At 41.6% G+C, this 23,811-nt stretch overlaps 1 protein-coding gene across 1 annotated transcript in view; it reads left to right on the top strand.

Moving 5' to 3' along the window:
• Positions 1–23,811, top strand: part of ARFGEF3 (ARFGEF family member 3) — a 199,544-nt gene that overhangs the window by 100,106 nt on the left and 75,627 nt on the right. Inside the window, exons 8-11 of the mRNA XM_061206836.1 lie at positions 710–814; positions 1,708–2,041; positions 20,368–20,480; positions 21,235–22,145. Of these exons, the coding sequence (XP_061062819.1) occupies positions 710–814; positions 1,708–2,041; positions 20,368–20,480; positions 21,235–22,145 (1,463 nt within the window). The remainder of the gene's footprint in view (positions 1–709; positions 815–1,707; positions 2,042–20,367; positions 20,481–21,234; positions 22,146–23,811) is intronic.

The raw sequence follows: 23,811 nt of genomic DNA, 5'->3' as shown, positions 1-23,811 counted from the left end.
TTCATTAATGGTAGCTGTTAATTTGTTCATTAATGGTAAGATGTTAAAACAACTTACCCGGATAAACCACGTGCAGGGGTGGGTAAAATATGGTCACTTTCCATACCATATTCAGTTTTTCTGTAAATCTAAAACTGTTCTAAAAAGTAAAGTTTATTACAGAAAAATCATCCTAACTGTATTAGTTTGTTGGGGCCGCCATAACAAGTACCACAATCTGAGCGGCCTTAACAACAGAAACGTATTGTCTCGCGCTTCTGGAGGCTGGAGATTAGAGATCATGATGTCAGCAGAGTTGGTTCCTTCTCAGGGCTGGGAGGCCTCACTCTTTGGCTTGTAGAGGACCGTCTTCTCTGCATGTCTCTTCACATTGTCTTCCTTCCATGTGTATCTCTGTGTCCTAATTTCCCTGTTTTATAAGGACACCAGTCGTACTGGATTAGGATCTACCCTAATAACTTCACTTTAACTTGGTTACCTGTGTAAGGTCCCAACTCCAAATAAGACCATTTCTGAAGTGCCAGGGGTTAGGACCTCAACATATGAAAGGGGGGGGGGCACAAGTCAACCCATAACACTACCAATGCCCCCTACCCAAAAATTAACACCCTGTGATACCTAACATTTTCCCAAGTGTTTTGCACACGTCACCTCTTTAATTTTACCTGTACTTTGTGTGCATTTGTATGTTGGTTCTGTTCCTCTGCAGTGACGGTCAGCAGCTGCAGCTTCTGTACCTGGAGTGCATTCTGTCCGTGCTCAGCAGCTCCTCCTCCTCCATGCAGCTGCACAGAGGCTTCACGGACCTCATCTGGTGAGTGCTCATCGTGATGCCGACCCCTGCTCCACACCGACCTGCGGGGCTCGCTCCCTCTAGCTGGGTCTGCGGGTCCCTTCCCAGGGCATCCATGCCTCACTGGTCATTTCATCTATGTGTAAACGGATTAGAGGGAAAGTAAGGAGATCGCTTTGCTTATATGCACCAGACGAAGCTACAGAGAGAAAGGGGAGAGAAAGCGATAATTATTGTAACAAACTATGCCTCCCAAGGCCCTCTTGCATTTTGTTTACATCATAGGATCATGAGAGCCTATGTTCTAAATTATATAAAGGCACCAGAGAGTTGCACAGGCGAGGCAATTCACCTTGGCCAAAATTGGACCTTATTCTCAGCCTAACCCTGATACTTTCTCCATCTCCACCTGAATACTAGTCTCTTAATCACAGTCAGAGATTCACACAAGTGACAGGGCCCTCAGGCAGCCAGCTAGTTGCTCTGGGTTCCTGGGCTTATTGACAGGGAGAAAGTCGAATGCTATGTATATGATATGTGTCAGAATTTTAAATTAACTTCTCAAATGAGGAGTATAAATAACTTTGTTATTTATAGTAAAATGAAACTTTATAACTAAGTCAGTTAGCATTTTGAGTCCATTTTCCTCACATAAGATGATTTCTCATGCTTCTCTTGATATTTTATGTAGTTAACCCCAGCTTGAATTATAAGGCAAAGTATTCTGTTGATACCCGCAGGAGTGATGGAGAGTCAGGGGACGCTGGGGCAGAAGGTAGCCAGAAGGAGGAGCAGTAAAGAGCCCAACTCTTATGTGTCATTTTTAAGGCACCTGGTATTTACCCTCCGGATAGTATTCGTATTTTATCATTCGGCTGGTAGGGAAACTTTTCTTTCTTCTTGTCTCTTCTCAGGAAAAATCTTTGCCCTGCTCTCATCGTGATCCTGGGGAATCCAATTCATGACAAAACCATCACCTCTGCTCATAGCAGCAACACGAGTACCAGCATCGAATCGGACTCTGCGTCTCCAGGGGTTTCTGACCACGGCCGGGGGTCAGGCTGCTCCTCCACCGCACCAGCCCTCAGTGGGCCCGTGGCTCGGACCATCTATTACATCGCAGCTGAGCTGGTCCGGCTGGTGGGGTCAGTGGACTCCATGAAGCCCGTGCTGCAGTCGCTCTATCACCGCGTGCTGCTTTATCCCCCACCCCAGCACCGGGTGGAAGCCATCAAAATAATGAAAGAGGTAGGGAGGCGGTGAAGGATGCCACCAGGTCTGCCAAGAGGGGCTGAGCACCGTGTCTTGCACAAAGGAAGTACTTAGAAAATGTTTGTCAGTCGCCTGCTGGAACTTAATTGCTTCTGTACAGTATCCAGTAACAAATAGTATCTTTAGCACTGGGGGCTGTGTGTGCATGTGTTGGGAGCTGGGCTAAGGGGGTGTTGATAAGTGCTCACTGATGCAAAGCCATTTGATAATTTTAACTACATGCATCTGACTGGACCCCGGGCTGAGCTTTCATTTGGCTTCCTCAGGTACTGTCTGTGCAGATGTATATATTTTTTGTTTTTTGGGTTTTTTTGAATTTTATTTATTTTTTTATACAGCAGGTTCTTATTAGTCATCCATTTTATACACATCAGTGTATACATGTCAATCCCAATCTCCCAATTCATCCCACCACCACCCACACCCCCTGCCGCTTTCCCCCCTTGGTGTCCATACGTTTGTTCTCTACATCTGTGTCTCTGTTTCTGCCCTGCAAACCGGTTGATCTGTACCATTTTTCTAGGTTCCACATATATGCGTTAATATACAATATTTGTTTTTCTCTTTCTGACTTACTTCACTCTGTATGACAGTCTCTAGATCCATCCATGTCTCTACAAATGACCCAATTTCGTTCCTTTTTATGGCTCAGTAATATTCCATTGTATCTATGTACCACATCTTCTTTATCCATTCGTCTGTTGATGGGCATTGAGGTTGCTTCCATGACCTGGCTACTGTAAATAGTGTTGCAATGAACATTGGGGTGCATGTGTCTTTTTGAATTATGGTTTTCTCTGGGTATATGCCCAGTAGTGGGATTGCTGGGTAATACGGTAACTCTATTTTTAGTTTTTTAAAGAACCTCCATACTATTCTCCATAGTGGCTGTATCAATTTACATTCCCACCAACAGTGCAAGAGGGTTCCCTTTTCTCCACACCCTCTCCAGCATTTGTTGTTTGTAGATTTTCTGATGATGCCCATTCTGACTGGTGTGAGGTAATACCTCATTGTAGTTTTGATTTGCATTTCTCTAATAATTAGTGATGTTGAGCAGCTTTTCATGTGCTTCTTGCCCATCTGTATGTCTTCTTTGGAGAAATGTCTATTTAGGTCTTCTGCCCATTTTTGGATTGAGTTGTATGTTTTTTTAATATTGAGCTGTTTATATATTTTGGAGATTAATCCTTTGTCCGTGGATTCATTTGCAAATATTTTCTCCCATTCTGAGGGTTGTCTTTTCGTCTTGTTTATGGTTTCCTTTGCTGGGCAAAAGCTTTTAAGTTTCATTAGGTCCTATTTGTTTATTTTTCTTTTATTTCCATTACTCTAGGCAGTGATCAAAAAAGATCTTGCTGTGATTTATGTCAAAGAGTGTTCTTCCTATGTTTTCCTCTAAGAGTTTTATAGTGTCCGGTCTTACATTTAGGTCTCTAATCCATTTTGAGTTTATTTTTGTGTATGGTGTTAGGGAGTGTTCTAATTTCAATCTTTTACATGTAGCTGTCCAGTTTTCCCAGCACCACTTATTGAAGAGACTGTCTTTTCTCCATTGTATATCCTTGCCTCCTTTGTCATAGATTAGTTGACCATAGGTGTGTGGGTTTATCTCTGGGCTTTCTATCCTGTTCCATTGATCTATGTTTCTGTTTTTGTGCCAGTACCATATTGCCTTGATTACTGTAGCTTTGTAGTATAGTCTGAAGTCAGGGAGTCTGATTCCTCCAGCTCCGCTTTTTTCCCTCAAGACTGCTTTGGCTATTTCGGGTCTTTTGTGTCTCCATACAAATTGTAAGATTTTTTTGTTCTAGTTCTGTAAAAAAAAAATGCCATTGGTAATTTGATAGGGATTGCACTGAATCTGTAGATTACTTTGGGTAGTATAGTCATTTTCACAATATTCATTCTTCCAATCCAAGAACATGGTATATCTCTCCATCTGTTGGTATCATCTTTAATTTCTTTCATCAGTGTCTTATAGTTTTCTGCATATAGGTCTTTTGTCTCCCTAGGTAGGTTTATTCCTAGGTATTTTATTCTTTTTGTTGCAAAGGTAAATGGGAGTGTTTCCTTAATTTCTCTTTCAGATTTTTCATCATTAGTATATAGGAATGCAAGAGATTTCTGTGCATTAATTTTGTATCCTACAACTTTACCAAATTCATTGATTAGCTCTAGTAGTTTTCTAGTGGTGTCTTTAGGATTCTCTATGTATAGTATCATGTCATCTGCAAACAGTGACAGTTTTACTTCTGCTTTTCCAATTTGTGTTCCTTTTATTTCTTTTTCATCTCTGATTGCCATGGCTAGGACTTCCAAGACTATGTTGAATAATAGTGGTGAGACTGGACATCCTTGTCTCATTCCTGATCTTAGAGGAAATGCTTTCAGATTTTCACCATTGAGAATGATGTTTGCTGTGGGTTTGTCATATATGGCCTTTATTATGTTAAGGTAGGTTCCCTCTATGCCCACTTTCTGGAGAGTTTTTATCATAAATGGGTGTTGAATTTTGTCGAAAGCTTTCTCTTCATCTATTGAGATGATCATATGGTTTTTCTTCTTCAATTTGTTAATATGGTGTATCACATTGATTGATTTGCGTATATTGAAGGAATCCTTGCATCCCTGGGATAAATCCCACTTGATCATGGTGTATGATCCTTTTAATGTGTTGTTGGATTCTGTTTGCTAGTATTATATTGAGGATTTTTGCCTCTATATTCGTCAGTGATATTGGTCTGTAATTTTCTTTCTTTGTAGTATCTTTGTCTGGTTTTGGGATCAGGGTGATGGTGACCTCACAGAATGAGTTTGGGGGTGTTCCTTCCTCCGCAATTTTTTGGAAGAGTTTGAGAAGGATGGGTGTTAGCTGTTCTCTAAATGTTTGATAGAATTCACCTGTGAAGCCATCTGGTCCTGGACTTTTGTTTGTTGGAAGATTTTTAATCACAGTTTCAATTTCATACTTCTGATTGGTCTGTTCATATTTTCTATTTCTTCCTGGTTCAGTCTTGGAAGCTTATACCTTTCTAAGAATTTGTCCATTTCTTCCAGGTTGTCCATTTTATTGGCATAGAGTTGCTTGTAGTAGTCTCTTAGGATGCTTTGTATTTCTGTGGTGTCTGTTGTAACGTCTCCTTTTTCATTTCTCATTTTATTGATTTGAGTCCTCTCCCTCTTTTTCTTGATGAGTCTGGCTAATGGTTTATCAGTTTTGTTTATCTTCTCAATGAACCAGCTTTTAGTTTTATTGATCTTTGCTATTGTTTTCTTTGTTTCTATTTCATTTATTTCTGCTCTGATCTTTATGATTTCTTTCCTTCTGCTAACTTTGGGTTTGTTTGTTCTTCTTTCTCTAGTTCCTTTAGGTGTACGTTAGATTGTTTATTTGAGATTTTTCTTTTTTCTTGAGGTAGGCTTGTATAGCTATAAACTTCCCTCTTAGAACTGCTTTTGCTGCATCCCATAGGTTTTGAATCATCGTGTTTTCATTGTCAATTGTCTCTAGGTATTTTTTGATTTCCTCTTTGATTTCTTCAGTGATCTCTTGGTTATTTACTAACGTATTGTTTAGCCTCCATGTGTTCGTGTTTTTTACGTTTTTTTCCCTGTGGAAAAAAACATAGTGTTGTGGTCAGAAAAGATGCCTGATATGATTTTAATTTTCTTAAATTTACTGAGGCTTGATTTGTGACCCAAGATGTGATCCATCCTGGAGAATGTTCTGTGCACACTTGAGAAGAAAGTTTAATTTGCTGTTTTTGGATGGAATGTCCTATAAATATCAATTAAATCTATCTGGTCTACTGTGTCATTTTAAGCTTGTGTTCCCTTATTAATTTTCTGTCTGGAAGATCTGTCCAGTAGTGTAAGTGAGGTGTTAAAGTCCCCCACTATTATTGTGTTACTGTCGATTTCCTCTTTTATAGCTGTTAGCAGTTGCCTTATGTATTGAGGTGCTCCTATGGTGGGTGCATATATATTTATAATTGTTATATCTTCTTCTTGGATTGATCCTTTGATCATTATATAGTGTCCTTCCTTGTCTCTTGTAACATTCTTTATTTTAAAGTCTATTTTATCTGATATGAGTATAGCTACTCCAGCTTTCTTTTGATTTCCATTTGCATGGAATCTCTTTTTCCATCCCCTCACTTTCAGTCTGTATGTGTCCCTAGGTCTGAAGTGGGTCTCTTGTAGACAGCATATATATGGGTCTTGTTTTTGTATCCATTCAGCAAGCTTGAGTCTTTTGGTTGGAGCATTTAATCCATTCACGTTTACAGTAATTATCGATATGTATGTTCCTATGACCATTTTCTTAATTGTTTTGGGTTTGTTTTTGTAGGTCCTTTTCTTCTCTTGTGTTTCCCACTTAGAGAAGTTCCTTTAGCATTTGCTGTAGAGCTGGTTTGGTGGTGCTGAATTCTCTTAGCTTTTGCTTGTCTGTAAAGCTTTTGATTTCTCCGTTGAATGAGAGATCCTTGAGGATCTCTCAGGGATCCAATGGGATCCTTGCCGGGTAGAGTAATCTTGGTTGTAGGTTCTTCCCTTTCATCACTTTAAGTAAATCATGCCACTCCCTTCTGGCTTGTAGCGTTTCTGCTGAGAAATCAGCTGTTAACTTTATGGGAGTTCCCTTGTATGTTATTTATCGTTTTTCCCTTGCTGCTTTCAATAATTTTTCTTTGTCTTTAATTTTTGCCAATTTGATTACTGTGTGTCTTGGTGTGTTTCTCCTTGGGTTTATTCTGTATGGGACTCTCCTCGCTTCCTGGACTTGGGTGGCTATTTCCTTTCCCATGTTAGGGAAGTTTTCGACTCTAATCTCTTCAAACATTTTCTCAGGTCCTTTCTCTCTCTCTTCTCCTTCTGGGACCCCTATAATGCGAATGTTGTTGCGTTTAATGTTGTCCCAGAGGTCTCTTAGGCTGTCTTCATTTCTTTTATTCTTTTTTCTTTAATGTGTTCCACAACAGTGAATTCCACCATTCTGTCTTCCAGGTCACTTATCCGTTCTTCTGCCTCAGTTATTCTGGTATTGATTCCTTCTAGTGTAGTTTTCATTTCAGTTATTGTATTGTTCATCTCTGTTTGTTTGTTCTTTAATTCTTTTAGGTCTTTGTTAAACATGTTTGCATCTTCTCGATCTTTGCCTCCAGTCTTTTTCCGAGGTCCTGGATCATCTTCACTATCGTTATTCTGAATTCTTTTTCTGGAAGGTTGCCTATCTCCACTTCATTTAGTTGTTTTTCTGGGGTTTTATCTTGTTCCTTCATCTGGTACATAGCCCTGTGCCTTTTCATTTTGTCTATCTTTCTGTGAATGTGGTTTTTGTTCCACAGGCTGCAGGATTGTAGTTCTTCTTGCTTATGCTGTCTGCCCTCTGGTGGATGAGGCTATCTAAGAGGCTTGTGCAAGTTTCCTGATTGGAGGGACTGGTGGTGGGTAGAGCTGGCTGTTGCTCTGGTGGGCAGAGCTCAGTAAAACTTTAATCCACTTGACTGCTGATGGGTGGGGCTGGGTTCCCTCCCTGTTGGTTGTTTGGCCTGAGGCAACCAAACACTGGCGCCTACCCGGGCTCTTTGGTGGGGCTAATGGCGGACTCTGGGAAGGCTCACGCCAAGGAGTACTTCCCAAAACTTCTGCTGCCAGTGTCCTTGTCCTCACGGTGAGACAGAGCCACGCCCCGCCTCTGCAAGAGACCCTCCAACACTAGCAGGTAGGTCTGGTTCAGTTTCCTATGGGGTCACTGCTCCTTCCCCTGGGTCCCGATGCACAGACTACTTTGTGTGTGCCCTCCAAGAGTGGAGTCTCTGTTTCCCCCAGTCCTTTTGAAGTCCTGCAGTCAAATCCCGCTAGCCTTCAAAGTCTGATTGTCTAGGAATTCCTCCTCCCATTGCCAGACCCCCAGGTTCGGAAGCCTTACGTGGGGCTCAGGACCTTTACTCCAGTGGGTGGACTTCTGTGGTATAATTGTTCTCCAGTTTATGAGTCACCCACCCAGCAGTTATGGGATTTGATTTTATTGTGATTGCGTGCCTCCTACCGTCTCATTGTGGCTTCTCCTTTGTCTTTGGATGTGCGGTATCATTTTTGGTGAATTCCAGTGTCTTTCTGTCGATTAGTGTTCAGCAGTTAGTTGTGATTCCAGTGTTGTCGCAAGAGGGCGTGAGAGCACGTCCTTCTACTCTGCCATCTTGAACCAATCAGTGTATAGATTCTTATAAATTTTTTAAGTGCTGACAAAAATGTAGACTTTGATTATAGGACATCAGTATACCATTGCTGGTGTACTTTATCTTTGTAGCTTTTTCTCCAAACTCCAGAAGCCCCCACAGATATATATGTTTATTCACTTTTGCCAGAATTGGATTTCAAAATGATTTTATACTCAGGTTGTACATTATCCCAAAAAGAGCTTTACCCATCTCTGATTGCCAGAAGGGATCCTGTTCCCCATTTATTCTTAGGCCTTATTTCTCCCATACATCATGAGACAAAAGTCATCCAGCTTAGAATAGCTGTCCCAGTGTGCTACTTCATGGTTTTGAGGAGGAACTGGAGTTATTTTGAAGATACTTCAAACAAGGATTCCTCTGCTTTCTTCTCAAACAAAGAGGAAAGTGATCAACATTTTTGTACCTGTGAACTTGTTCATGAAGGTCAAATCACACTGGTTTTTGGTACCTAACACCAAAAAAATCCCCCAAATTCCCTTGAGCAATATTTGCTACTCACCAGTTTCTAAAAAGCTTAATTTGAATTGCTTGTTGATGTTGTTTTCATGATATTTGACTCCAATCAATAATGGAAAGTTCTTGCCCAGCGTTTCCAGAAATGAAGGAGCAATCCAGGTTTAATTACTGATTAGGAAAATCTATGAGCCCACAGTAATAATGACCATCTTTTCTTACCTACTTTATGCCAGGCATTTCACATACATTTTCTTTAATATTCAGAATAACTTTGTCTGGTGGTATACCAATGACGAACATTACTTTTCCCTAACACAGCTTCAGGCAGTGAGATCAAAGGGTCAGTTTTGATATCTGATCACTGCTAGGTTGATGAACACAATACAGCTTTGGAGTCCAATGAGACTGGATGACTTTGGCACCACCCAGACAGCCCTCCCCCAGGGACCTGCCCCGCCCCTATGAAACTTGTAGCCTGGAGGAGCAGGGGTGGGCTTTCTTTGAATAGGCGGATCTCCAGGAAGCGGAGGGTGGGAGGGGCCACCACACATGCTCATCTCTTCTAAATTCACCAGTCAGATCAGCCACTCTCCCTCCACTGGGAAGAAGTGAGAGAAAGGGAGAATACCTAGAATTTTATTCCACTGGATGTTCCAGCCCATAGAAACATGAAGCCAGGGAAAAGGAGTTTTCCCTTCCACAAAGAAACTAAGACTTCAAGGGGTCAAATGATTTGCCCAGGGTCAAAAGAAAGAGAAAGAATGCAGATCTCCATCTGACCCTAAGCCTGTGATCTTCCCTACACACACTTCTCACTGGACTTGATTTTCATATTACAATGCAGATGATTCTAGCAACTCCTTTCCTAGCACTGGTTCAGCTACCCCTTTAATGAACCTGGGTCTGAGTCAAGGTATGAATCCTCTCTCTGCCACTTATCAGGTAGGTTATAGTAGCTAAATCCTTTAACTCTGAACTTACCATTTTATTTTCTGTACATAGTGGCAGTATTCCAAAGATTGCCAGTTCAAAGTGCAGTAAAGTTTGTATAAGTACTTTGTGAGTCTTTAAAGTGATAAACAAATATCTGGTAAACTTATTGCTACCCTGAGGAAGAGAAAAACATACAGAGGCTGAAAACAGCTGGTCCTCATCACCTCCTGCCTGAAGCAGTGCACCATTCGACCTGGTTTCCTTGTCTCCTGCCTGTCTTTGTTTCTTCCTTTTATTTTCCTGGACTTATGTTCGTAAATCGCCACTGTTAATTTCCCACTCTTTAATGGTGCCTATTGCCTCTCCCATCAAGTCTGAAATACTCTGCCCAGTTTCCAGATCTGTCATCATTCTCATGTCCTGTCATTTCCCAGGATGGACCCTCATTCCATCTAACTGACCCTGCTTTGTTCAATTTCTACTTTCCTGCTTCTATTCTAGCTCCCCCTGTTCTATGCCCATTGGCCACACTTCCACTTCACCCAGTTAAGTGGTTGATCACAATAAGCTAGGCAGACACTGCTGGCACTTCATATTAGCTTATTTACAAACTCCTTTAGGGATATAATATTATGCCCATTTTCCAGATGGGGAAACTGAGGCTACATGAGGAGAGGTTTACTTGCCCAGAGTCCTTGTGAGCACTATGACTAAAACATAAACCCAGATGTTCTAATTACAGCTGCCTTTCTGTTAAAATCCTCTTTCTTTAGGGCTCTGCTTCCTCAGGCCATTGATTTCTCTCTTTTGTAAATCCCATCCCACCATTTAGCAATTGATTATTTGTCTCATCACACTGACTGCTTCACACTACAATGTGGAACAAGCTTCTTGTCTCCCTAAATATAATTTTTTTTAACATCTTTATTGGAGTATAATTGCTTTACAATGGTGTGTTAGTTTCTGCTTTATAACAAAGTGAATCAGTTATACATATACATATGTTCCCATATCTCTTCCCTCTTGCATCTCCCTCCCTCCCGCCCTCCCTATCCCACACCTCTAGGTGGTCACAAAGCACAGAGCTGATCTCCCTGTGCTATGCGGTTGCTTCCCACTAGCTATCTATTATACGTTTGGTAGTGAATATATGTCCATGCCACTCTCTCTCTTTGTCACATCTTACCCTTCCCCCTCCCCATATCCTCAAGTCCATTCTCTAATAGGTCTGTGTCTTTATTCCCATCTTGCCACTAGGTTCCTCATGACCTTTTTTTTTTTTTTCCTTAAATTCCATATATATGTGTTAGCATACTGTATTTCTTTTTCTCTTTCTGACTTACTTCACTCTGTATGACAGACTCTAACTCCATCCACCTCACTACAAATAACTCCATTTCCTTTCTTTTTATGGCTGAGTAATATTCCATTGTATATATGTGCCACATCTTCTTTATCCATTCATCTGATGATGGACACTTAGGTTGCTTCCATGTCCTGGCTATTGTAAATAGAGCTGCAATGAACATTTTGGTACATGACTCTTTTTGAATTATGGTTTTCTCAAGGTATATGCCCAGTAGTGGGATTGCTGGGTCATATGGTAGTTCTATTTTTCATTTTTTAAGGAACCTCCATACTGTTCTCCACAGTGGCTGTATCAATTTACATTCCCACCAACAGTGCAAGAGTGTTCCCTTTTCTCCACACCCTCTCCAGCATTTATTGTTTCTAGATTTTTTGATGATGGCCATTCTGACCGGTGTGAGATGATATCTCCTTGTAGTTTTGATTTGCATTTCTCTAATGATTAATGATATTGAGCATTCTTTCATGTGTTTGTTGGCAATCTGTATATCTTCTTTGGAGAAATGTCTATTTAGGTCTTCTGCCCATTTTTGGATTGGGTTGTTTGCTTTTTTGTTATTGACCTGCATGAGCTGCTTGTATATCTTGGAGATTAATCCTTTGTCAGTTGCTTCATTTGCAACTATTTTCTCCCATTCTGAGGGTTGTCTTTTGATCTTGTTTATGATTTCCTTTGCTGTGCAAAAGCTTTTAAGTTTCATTAGGTCCCATTTGTTTATTTGTGTTTTTATTTCCATTTCTCTAGGAGGTGGGTCAAAAAGGATCTTGCTGTGATTTATGTCATAGAGTGTTCTGCCTATGTTTTCCTCTAAGAGTTTGATAGTGTCTGGCCTTACATTTAGGTCTTTAATCCATTTTGAGTTTATTTTTGTGTATGGTGTTAGGGAGTGCTCTAATTTCATACTTTTACATGTTCTTGTCCAGTTTTCCCAGCACCACTTATTGAAGAGGCTGTCTTTTCTCCACTGTATATGCTTGCCTCCTTAATCAAAGATAAGGTGACCATATGTGCGTGGGTTTATCTCTGGGCTTTCTATCCTGTTCCATTGATCTATGTTTCTGTTTTTGTGCCAGTACCAAACTGTCTTGATTACTGTAGCTTCGTAGTATAGTCTGAAGTCAGGGAGCCTGATTCCTCCAGCTCCATTTTTCGTTCTCAAGATTGCTTTGGCTATTCGGGGTCTTTTGTGTTTCCATACAAATTGTGAAATGTTTTGTTCTAGTTCTGTGAAAAATGCCAGTGGTAGTTTGATAGGGATTGCACTGAATCTGTAGATTGCTTTGGGTAGCAGAGTCATTTTCACAATGTTGATTCTTCCAATCCAAGAACATGGTATATCTCTCCATCTATTTGTATCATCTTTAATTTCTTTCATCAGTGTCTTATAATTTTCTGCATACAGGTCTTTTGTCTCCCTAGGTAGGTTTATTTCTAGATATTTTTTCTTTTTGTTGCAATGGTAAATGGGAGTGTTTTCTTAATTTCACTTTCAGATTTTTCATCATTAGTGTATAGGAATGCAAGAGATTTCTGTGCATTAATTTTGTATCCTGCTACTTTACCAAATTCATTGATTAACTCTAGTAGTGTTCTGGTAGCATCTTTAGGGTTGTATAGTATGTATAGTATAGTATGTATGTATAGTATGTATAGTATGTATGTATAGTATCATGTCATCTGCAAACAGTGACAGCTTTACCTCTTCTTTTCCGATTTGGATTCCTTTTATTTCTTTTCCTTCTCTGATTGCTGTGGCTAAAACTTCCAAAACTATGTTGAATAATAGTGGTGAGAGTGGGCAACCTTGTCTTGTTCCTGATCTTAGTGGAAATGGTTTCAGTTTTTCACCATTGAGGACAATGTTGGCTGTGGGTTTGTCATATATGGCCTTTATTATGTTGAGGAAAGTTCCCTCTATGCCTACTTTCTGCAGGACTTTTATCATAAATGGGTGTTGAATTTTGTCGAAAGCTTTCTCTGCATCTATTGAGATGATCATATGGTTTTTCTCTTTCAATTTGTTAATATGGTGTATCACGTTGATTGATTTGCGTATATTGAAGAATCCTTGCATTCCTGGAATAAACCCCACTTGATCATGGTGTATGATCCTTTTAATGTGCTGTTGGATTCTGTTTGCTAGTATTTTGTTGAGGATTTTTGCATCTATGTTCATCAGTGATATTGGCCTGTAGTTTTCTTTTTTTGTGACATCTTTGTCTGGTTTTGGTATCAGGGTGATGGTGGCCTCGTAGAATGAGTTGGGGAGTGTTCCTCCCTCTGCAATATTTTGGAAGAGTTTGAGAAGGATAGGTGTTAGCTCTTCTCTGAATGTTTGATAGAATTCGCCTGTGAAGCCATCTGGTCCTGGGCTTTTGTTTGTTTGAAGATTTTTAATCACAGTTTCAATTTCAGTGCTTGTGATTGGTCTGTTCATATTTTCTGTTTCTTCCTGGTTCAGTCTCAGCAGGTGGTGCATTTCTAAGAATTTGTCCATTTCTTCCAGGTTGTCCATTTTATTGGCATAGAGTTGCTTGTAGTAATCTCTCATGATCGTTTGTATTTGTGCAGTGTCAGTTGTTACTTCTCCTTTTTCATTTCTAATTCTATTGAATTGAGTCTTCTCCCTTTTTTTCTTGATGAGTCTGGCTAATGGTTTATCAATTTTGTTTATCTTCTCAGAGAACCAGCTTTTAGTTTTATTGATCTTTGCTATTGTTTCCTTCATTTCTTTTTCATTTATTTCTGATCTGATCTTTATGATTTCTTTCCTTCTGCTAACTTTGGGGGTTTTTTGTTCTTCTTTCTCTAATTGCATTAGGTGCAAGGTTAGGTTGTTTATTCGAGATGTTTCCTGTTTCTTGAGGTAGGCTTGTATTGCTATAAACTTCCCTCTTAGGACTGCTTTTGCTGCATCCCATAGGTTTTGGGTCGTCGTGTCTCCATTGTCATTTGTATCTAGGTATTTTTTGACTTCCCCTTTGATTTCTTCAGTGATCACTTCATTATTAAGTAGTGTATTGTTTAGCCTCCATGTGTTTGTATTTTTTACAGATCTTTTCCTGTAATTGATATCTAGTCTCATAGCGTTGTGGTCGGAAAAGATACTTGATACGATTTCAATTTTTTTAAATTTACCAAGGCTTGATTTGTGACCCAAGATATGATCTATCCTGGAGAATGTTCCGTGAGCACTTGAGAAAAATGTGTATTCTGTTGTTTTTGGGTGGAATGTCCTATAAATGTCAGTTAAGTCCATCTTGTTTAATGTATCATTTAAAGCTTGTGTTTCCTTATTTATTTTCATTTTGGATGATCTGTCCATTGGTGAAAGTGGGGTGTTAAAGTCCCCTACTATGATTGTGTTACTGTCGATTTCCCCTTTTACGGCTGTTAGTATTTGCCTTATGTATTGTGGTGCTCCTATGTTGGGTGCATAAATATTTACAATTGTTATACCTTCTTCTTGGATCGATCCCTTGATCCTTATATAGTGTCCTTCTTTGTCTCTTGTAATAGTCTTTATTTCAAAGTCTATTTTGTCTGATATGAGACTTGCTACTCCAGCTTTCTTTTGATTTCCATTTGCATGGAATATCTTTTTCCATCCCCTCACTTTCAGTCTGTATGTGTCCCTAGGTCTGAAGTGGGTTTCTTGGAGACAGCATATATACAGGTCTTGTTTTTGTATCCATTCAGCCAGTCTGTGTCTTTTGGTGGTAGCATTTAATCCATTTACATTTAAGGTAATTATCGATATGTATGTTCCTATTCCCACTTTCTTAAATGTTTTGGGTTTGTTATTGTAGGTGTTTTCCTTTTCTTGTGTTTCTTGCCTAGAGAAGTCCCTTTAGCATTTGTTGTAAAGCTGGTTTGGTGGTGCTGAACTCTCTCAGCTTTTGCTTGTCTGTAAAGGTTTTAATTTCTCCATCAAATCTGAATGAGATCCTTGCTGGGTAGAGTAATATTGGTTGTAGGTTTTCCTCCTTCATCACTTTAAGTATATCCTGCCACTCCCTTCTGGCTTGCAGAGTTTTTGCTGAAAGATCAGCTGTTAACCTTATGGGGATTCCCTTATGTGTTATTTGTTGTTTTTCGCTTGCTGCTTTTAATATTTGTTCTTTGTATTTAAGTTTTGACAGTTTGATTAATATGTGTCTTGGCGTGTTTCTCCTTGGATTTATCCTGTATGGGACTCTCTGTGCTTCCAGGACTTGATTAACTATTTCCTTTCCCATATTAGGGAAGTTTTCAACTATAATCTCTTCATATATTTTCTCAGTCCCTTTCTTTTTCTCTTCTTCTTCTGGGACCCCTAAATTCGAATGTTGGTGCGTTTAATGTTGTCCCAGAGGTCTCTGAGACTGTCCTCAATTCTTTTCATTCTTTTTTCTTTATTCTGCTCTGCAGGAGTTATTTCCACTATTTTATCTTCCAGGTCACTTATCCGTTCTTCTGCCTCAGTTATTCTGCTATTGATCCCTTCTAGAGTATTTTTAATTTCATTTATTGTGTTTTTCATCGTTGCTTGGTTCCTCTTTAGTTCTTCTAGGTCCTTGTTAAATGTTTCTTGAATGTTGTCTATTTAATTTCCAAGATTTTGGATCATCTTTACTATCATTATTCTGAATTCTTTTTCAGGTAGACTGCCTATTTCTTCTTCATTTGTTAGGTCTGGTGGGTTTTTACCTTGCTCCTTCATCTGCTGTGTGTTTTTCTGTCTTCTCATTTTGCTTATCTTACTGTGTTTGGGGTCTCCTTTTTTCAGGTTGCAGGTTCGTAGTTCCTGTTGTTTTTGGTATCTGTCCCTTGTGGCTAAGGTTGGTTCAGTGGGTTGTGTAGGCTTCCTGGTGGAGGGGACTAGTGCCTGTGTTCTGGTGGATGAGGCTGGATCTTGTCTTTATGGTGGGCACGTCCACGTCTGGTCGTGTGTTTTGGGGTGTCTGTGGCCTTATTATGATTTTAGGCAGCCTCTCTGCTAATGGATGGGGCTGTGTTCCTGTCTTGCTAGTTGTTTGGCATAGGGTGTCCAGCACTGTAGCTTGCTGGTCGTTGAGTGAAGCTGGGTCTTGGTGTTGAGATGGAGATCTCTGAGAGATTTTCGCTGTTTGGTATTACGTGGCGCTGGGAGGTCTCTTGTGCGCCAGTGTCCTGAAGTTGGCTCTCCCCTCAGAGACACAGCCTGATGCCTGGCTGGAGCACCAAGAGCCTTTCATCCACACGGCGCAGAATAAAAGGGAGAAAAAGTAGAAAGAAAGAAAGAGCATAAAATAAAATAAAGTAAGGTAAAATAAAATATAGCTATTAAAATAAAAAATAAGAAAAAAATTATTAAGAAAAAAAAATTTTTTTAAGTAAAAAAAAAAAAAAAAGGATGGTCCGAACCCTAGGACAAATGGTGAAAGCACAGCTATACAGACAAAATCTCACACAGAAGCATACACATACACACTCACAAAAAGAGGAAAAGGGGAAAAAATAATATATCCTGCTCTCAAAGTCCACCTCCTCAATTTGGGATGATTCGTTGTCTATTCAGGTATTCCACAGATGAAGGGTACATCAAGTTGATCGTGGAGATTTAATCCGCTGCTCCTGAGGCTGCTGGGAGAGATTTCCCTTTCTCTTCTTTGTTCGCACAGCTCCCGGGGTTCAGCTTTGTATTTGGCCCCGCCTCTGCATGTAGGTTGCCTGAGGGCGTCTGTTCTTCGCTCAGACAGGACGGGGTTAAAGGAGCAGCTGCTTCGGGGGCTCTGGCTCACTCAGGCCGGGGGGAGGGAGGGGTACGGATGCGGGGCGAGCCTGCGGCGGCAGAGGCCGGCGTGACGTTGCAGCAGCCTGAGGCGCGCCGTGCGCTCTCCCGGGGAAGTTGTCCCCGGATCATGGGAGCCTAGTAGTGGCGGGCTGCACAGGCTCCCGGGAGGGGTGGTGTGGAGAGTGCTCTGTGCTTGCACACAGGCTTCTTGGTGGCGGCAGCAGCAGCCTTAGCGTCTCATGCCCGTCTCTGGTGTCCGCGCTGATAGCCGGCTCGCGCCCGTCTCTGGAGCTTGTTTAGGCGGCGCTCTTAATCCCCTCTCCTCGCGCACCGTGAAACAAAGAGGCAAGAAAAAGTCTCTTGCCTGTTCGGCAGCTCCAGACCTTTTCCCGGACTCCCTCCCGGCTAGCTGTGGTGCACTAACCCCTTCAGGCTGTGTTCACGCCGCCAACCCCAGTCCTCTCCCTGCGATCCGACCGAAGCCCGAGCCCCAGCTCCCAGCCCCAACCCGCCCCGGCGGGTGAGCAGACAAGCCTCTCGGGCTGGTGAGTGCTGGTCGCACCGCTCCTCTGTGTGGGAATCTCTCCGCTTTGCCCTCCGCACCCCTGTGGCTGCGCTCTCCTCCGTGGCCCCGAAGCTTCCCCCCTCCGCCACCCGCAGTCTCTGCCCACGAAGGGGCTTCCTAGTGTGTGGAAACCTTTCCTCCTTCACGGCTCCCTCCCACTGGTGCAGGTCCCGTCCCTATTCTTTTGTCTCTGTTATTTCTTTTTTCTTTTGCCCTACCCGGGTACGTGGGGAGTTTCTTGCCTTTTGGGAGGTCTGACGTCTTCTGCCAGCGTTCAGTGGGTGTTCTATAGGAGCACTTCCACATGTAGATGTACTTCTGATGTATCTGTGGGGAGGAAGGTGATCTCCACATCTTACTCTTCCGCCATCTTGCCCAGACCACCCCTAAATATAGTTTTGTAGACATTGTTTTTGTGTGTTTCCCCTGGTACCTAACACTGCAGTTCTTGAATGAGAATAAGTGTACATTTTGACTGAATGACGGAGAAACCTGAAGACAGAATATCTGCCAAGAGGGTGTTTTGAAGCAGCAGCATCCCTTCTTTCCCCCTCAGAGTTGACAGGCACTGGAGTGATTATTGCCCACAGTAGAGCCACTTGATAGCTGAATGCCAAGTAAATACTTTGCCTACAAGGTGTGTAGTTCTCAGTGTACTTTCAATAACAACTTCTTTAGTACTGCAAAGGAAATTAGTTGCGGTTTCCTCTTTTCATAGATTTGGTAGCTTCCCAAGGTCAGTTTGCAGGGCAAGGCTGGAAGTGACACCAGGGGAGCACGTCCAGGCCGTGCTGCCCCGTGGAGCATGGCAGACTCACGTGGGCCAGGTTGTTCTCAGAAGCATTGCCTCCACTTACTGTGGCGATACCAATAGTTTGGGAAGGTTGGTAACCTAGAAACCAAGATGTGCAGGGCTTATGCACACAGAGAAAACCACTGGGCGCCAGGATGTTTGTTTACCCTTTTGGAGTTTGAACGCCCGGTGTGTTATTTCCCTGTTCTCTAATTTGTCACTCCGCCATGTGTGTTCTGTGCCTATTAATCAAAGGCATACAGGACATTTTGCTTTTCAAAGTACATTTTCTTTTTGGCTTCTGCTTTCCCCCCCAAAACGTTCCATCATCAAAAAGAACACCTTGCTTCCTTTTCTCTCTCCCACGTTTCGGCTTTAGAAGGAAGCCCTAGTCTTTATCAGACCTGTGACACCCTAGCCCCTGACACCACGTTCCTCATTCCCACCGGAAGAAGCTGAGGTTAAACATGTCTTGCTTTTCTTTAAGTATTTGTTGAGAGTACTCAGAAACCTAACCACTCAGTCTCCTTTTGCTACAGGTTCTGAAGCACCTGAGAAATAAACACAAGATTAATGTGAGAATTAAAATATGTCATCTAATTTATTACTGGTAAAGTTGGATTAGGGAATGTAATGGGATCCCAAGAGAAAGTGAGATTTCCCACTCCTGTGGCCCTGAAATGCACTTGTCCTTCTAACAAGAGATGGGACAGCTAGAGGCCCAGAGGCGTAGCCACTTCACTTGGCTGCAGGCCTGGCAGGCAGGCAGAGGGAGAGAGGAGGAGAGAAAGAGAGAGACTGCCTTGACCTCTGGCATTATCACTCCTTTTTTGATGTCAAAGAAAAAAAGTGGAAGCTTCATCTTTGTGCCTCCAAGAGAGCAGAGGTTCCCAATTTCTGGCAGAAGAAGGAAATATGGAAAGAGAAAAACATGTAACTTTTTCTACTTGATATACATTTTCTTGCAAGTATAAGTCACTTTGAAAATAATGGACATAGCAGTAGGATGTCTGCTTCAATATACTTAATTAATCTCTTTCTTAGTCTCAAATTGAAATTTTCTGTACAGACGCCTACCATATGGAAATAAAAATTAGTTTGAACTGAAAAATTATGAAAATTCTATACATGAAGACTTGTGAGATATAGCCAAAACAGTGCATAGAAGGATATTTATAGTTTCAATGACTTACATCAAAAAACAGAAAGCCTAAAGTTAATGTTCTAATTCTCCAACTTAGGTAGTTTGGAAAAGAAGAGCAGATTAAATTCAAAAAAGTAGAAAGGAGGAAAAATAAGCATAAAAGCAGTAAGTACTGATGTGATAAAAAGCAAATGTAATGTAGTGAATTAATAAAGTGAAAAACACCAGGACTCTGAAAAGACTAAGGAAATCGAAGAACTCCTGGCAAAAGCAATTGAAAATTCTAGAATAGGTAAAAACAAATAAATAGAAATAAGAATGGGAAAAAAAAAACATATAACCATAGATGTTGCAAATACTAAAGTAATTAAGGAAGATAGTAAGGCACCTTTAGGCCAGTAAATTTGAAAACTTAGATAAAATAGATAAATCCCTAGGAAATAACACAACCTTTAAAAAATCGGTTCAAAAAGAAATTGAGGACCTAAGTAGTCCTATCATCTTTAAAGAAATTGAATCAGTAGTTAAAATCTTTCCATTAAGAAAAAAAAATTAGTGGCCCCATACAGCTTTAGAAACAAGTTATACCAACATTCAAAGAATGGGTTAGTTCTAATAATACATGAACTTTTCCAGGGAATAGAAAGGGAACTGGTTTCTCAACCCAGTTTTTGAAGCTACCCAATTTGATAGCAAAATAAGACAGGGAGAGGATCAGAAAGTTAAATTACAGGCCAGTCTTACTAAAGAACATAGATGCAGGTGCTTTTTGGTTCTGTGCTATAAAAAATTTTGAAACAATCCCTCAGGGGATACTCTTTGTCTAAGCCAGTCCTGAACTGGGGAGCCAGGAACCCAATGTACCTTCCACGTCAACAACACCTAGGTCAGATTTATTAAGATTTGAATTACAAATAGTTGTGTTTCTCCTTAGACTGTATCATGCAATAGAGAAGGTACATGTTTATTTGATCTCACGGTTCTTTCACTTTTTTATGATATTCACTTTTCTGTTATTCTTTTTTCCTTATTCTTAAAGCTACTTGGGAGCCCGCAGCGTCTCTGTGATTTGGCAGGACCCAGCTCCACTGAACCCGAATCCAAAAAAAGATCAATTTCAAAAAGAAAGTCTCATCTGGATCTTCTCAAACTGTAAGATGCATTCTCATTTTGGGTCTGTATTGATTGGTGAAGACTGCTTCTCTGAATATTCTTAACGTTGTTTCCAAATCCCTGAAATTGTTTGAATCTATATTATATGAAATGGGACTAATAATGTACCTGCAGGCCATAGGAGAAGGCTTATCTCAATTTATTATAATCATATAACTTTCCATATTTTCATATTGACTTCAAGAAAAAAGTGTACCAAATGAAATGTCCAAAAATTCTTCAAGGGGTTATTTTAGGGAAAAACTGTTTGATTTACAATACTGTAGCTATATGATTCCTTTACATATAGCCCCTCTAGGAAATGGAATATTATCTGATTTGTAATAGTTGTGGTCACATGCATCTCTTCAGAAATACAGTTCTTTTATAGAGGAAGGTCCATATTATCCTATAGCCATTATAAATGTTTTCTCTTTGGAAAACTGAACATAATACAAAAGTGAGATGATTCTGTGCCTGTCCTTGTGAAGATTATAAATTCCCATCCACAATCTTTATTTGTACTCAAATAAACCAGCCAACTGAGAGAGTGTGATTCAAGGTGGGCCACTTTCCAGGCTTAGCATGTTTGTTTCACTTATTGTTCATTTTATTTTTTTGCCCAGATTTCATGTAAATTACAGTATCTGTTTTGAATACTAGACTGTTCACCAGTCTAACAATTCTTATTCATTTTGGAGCATTTTTCTGTGTTTCGTGTATTGATGCCGTCTTCTCCTTTGAACGCTTTCAGCATCATGGATGGCATGACCGAGGCGTGCATCAAGGGTGGCATCGAAGCCTGCTATGCTGCCGTGTCCTGCGTCTGCACCTTGCTTGGGGCCTTAGAAGAGCTCAGCCAGGGCAAGGGCTTGAGCGAAAGTCAGGTCCAGCTGCTGCTTCTGCGCCTGGAGGAGCTGAAGGATGGGGCCGAGTCGAGCCGAGACTCCATGGAGATCAATGAGGCTGACTTCCGCTGGCAGCGGCGAGTCCTGTCCTCGGAACACACGCCCTGGGAGTCGGGGAACGAGCGGAGCCCTGACATCAGCATCAGCGTTACCACGGACACGGGTCAAACCACTTTGGAGGGAGAGTTGGGTCAGACCACACCCGAGGACCACCCCGAAAACCACAAGAATGGCCTCAAGTCGCCAGCCGTCCAGGAGGGCAAGGAGACTCTGAGTAAAGTGTCAGAACCAGAAGCCGTGGACCAGCCAGATGTGGTTCAAAGGAGCCACATGGTTGCCTACCCCGATATAACTAACTTCCTGTCCGTTGACTGCAGGATGAGGTCCTACGGATCCAGGTACAGTGAGAGCAATTTCAGCGTAGACGACCAAGACCTCTCTAGGACAGAATTTGATTCCTGTGATCAGTACTCGATGGCAGCAGAAAAGGACTCGGGGAGGTCTGACGTGTCGGACATCGGGTCCGACAACTGTTCTCTAGTTGACGAGGAGCAGACCCCCCGGGACTGCCTGGGCCACAGGTCCCTGCGGACCGCGGCTCTTTCTCTCAAGCTACTGAAGAACCAGGAAGCCGACCAGCACAGCGCCCGGCTGTTCGTGCAGTCCCTGGAGAGCCTCCTGCCGCGCCTCCTGGCCCTGCCCAGCGTGGAAGAGGTGGACTCGGCCCTCCAGAACTTTGCCTCCACCTTCTGCTCAGGTTTGTAAATCATTTTCTGCTACACAGTCAATAAGAATATTCAGAACATTTTGCTTAAGGGGCAATTACCAGCATGCGTGAAGTTTGAAGTGCTCAGAGCATCTTAATGAATCTTTGGGTTTCTTATATTTAAAGAGAGCAAAGGAACGTAACTTACTGGTGGTGGTTTGTTTGAAGTGCACAGCAGTCGATGGCTGGAATACACTGTGAGGTTGATAAATTTGTATGGTGCGGAGTAAAGGGTAAGAGGTAACTGCATTCTAGAAAGCTGCTGCTGACTGAAACAAAATGACAATCTGTGATTCTCAAAACACTGAATTCTTCCTATGTTTCTACGCCTTGATGTCGAAAAATCATAGAGCACTGCACTTTTGGTTTACTGACATGTAAATTATTTCAAATGAGGTCTTGGAGCAGGTGCAGGCTGTCCTCCCAATATATTCTGAATTCCCCTGAACTTCAAACGGTGTGTGTGTGATACTCCAGTATACTATGGCAACATCACATTCTCCAATCTCAGACCCTTCCTGTCTGTCAAATGTCAACATTGTGATGCAGACTGTAATTTAAACAGGAGTGCTGTGCGCATCTTGGCCAAAGTATACCGAAGAGTTATACTAGTTTTATTGAAGGGCAGAAGATCGTCACCTAGGATTTTGGTGGAGGAAGGAGATAAAGAATACAGGGTAGCAGCATTTCACACAGAGAATAATTAATTTAAAGATTGTTTTCTTGAAAGGTACTCATAAAGGGAGAACCCAGCTTTTTCCTTTCTATGTAGGGAAAACCCCAGTTCTTTCCTGTTGTGTTTCTTCCCTCTTTTATGGGTCACACAGAACACTGTACTTCTGATGCTTCTGGTCATCAAATGTGTGGAAGTTTTCCCCCAAAACAAGCAAGCCTCTGACACCAGCTGGGTGTCCTACAATTTAACTCAGTTCTGATGCTACCTACCTGCTACCCCCACTACAGACACCAGCTGCAAGCCCGGGTAACACAAGTTACCTGTGCTTCTGACAGACTGGCTATAAATCAGAGGTTCCCATGACGCCCTCCTTAGGTTTGCTTAATTTGCTAGAATAGCTCACAGAACTCAGGGAAACACTCACTTTTGTTTACCAGTTTACAAAAGGATATGATAAAGGATACAGATGAACGGCCAGATGAAGAGATACGTAGGGTGAGGTCTGGGAGGGTCCTGAGCGCAGGAGCTTCTGTCCCCATGGAGTTGGGGTGTGTCACCCTCCCGGTGTGGATGTGTCCAGCAACCTGGAATCTTCCCGAACCCCCTACTATTGGGATTTTATGGAGGCTTCCTCATGCAGGCATGATCAGTTATTAACTCCATTTTCAGCACCTTGCCCCTTTCTCGACGATGGGGTGATGGGGGTGGAACCAAAAATTCTTTACTCCCATCGAGGAGTCATCCAGGAGCCCACCCAGAGTCGCCTCATTAAAACAAAAGATGCTCTTCGTGTTCTTATTGCTTAGGAATTTACAAGAGTTTTAGGAGTCCTGGGTCATGGATGAGATCAAAGACACATATTAGAACAAGAGATGCTCCTAGTGTTCTTATCACTTAGGAAACCACAAGGGTTTTAGGAGCTCTGTGCCAGGAACTGGGGGCAGAGACCAATGTATATATTTTCTATTATCTCACAGTGCT

The sequence above is a fragment of the Eubalaena glacialis genome, chromosome 12, assembly GCF_028564815.1.
Source record: "Eubalaena glacialis isolate mEubGla1 chromosome 12, mEubGla1.1.hap2.+ XY, whole genome shotgun sequence".
NCBI classification, from domain to species: Eukaryota; Metazoa; Chordata; class Mammalia; order Artiodactyla; family Balaenidae; genus Eubalaena; species Eubalaena glacialis.
The sequence above is the reverse complement of the archived record's forward strand: the minus strand, read 5'-3'. Positions and strand labels throughout refer to the sequence as shown.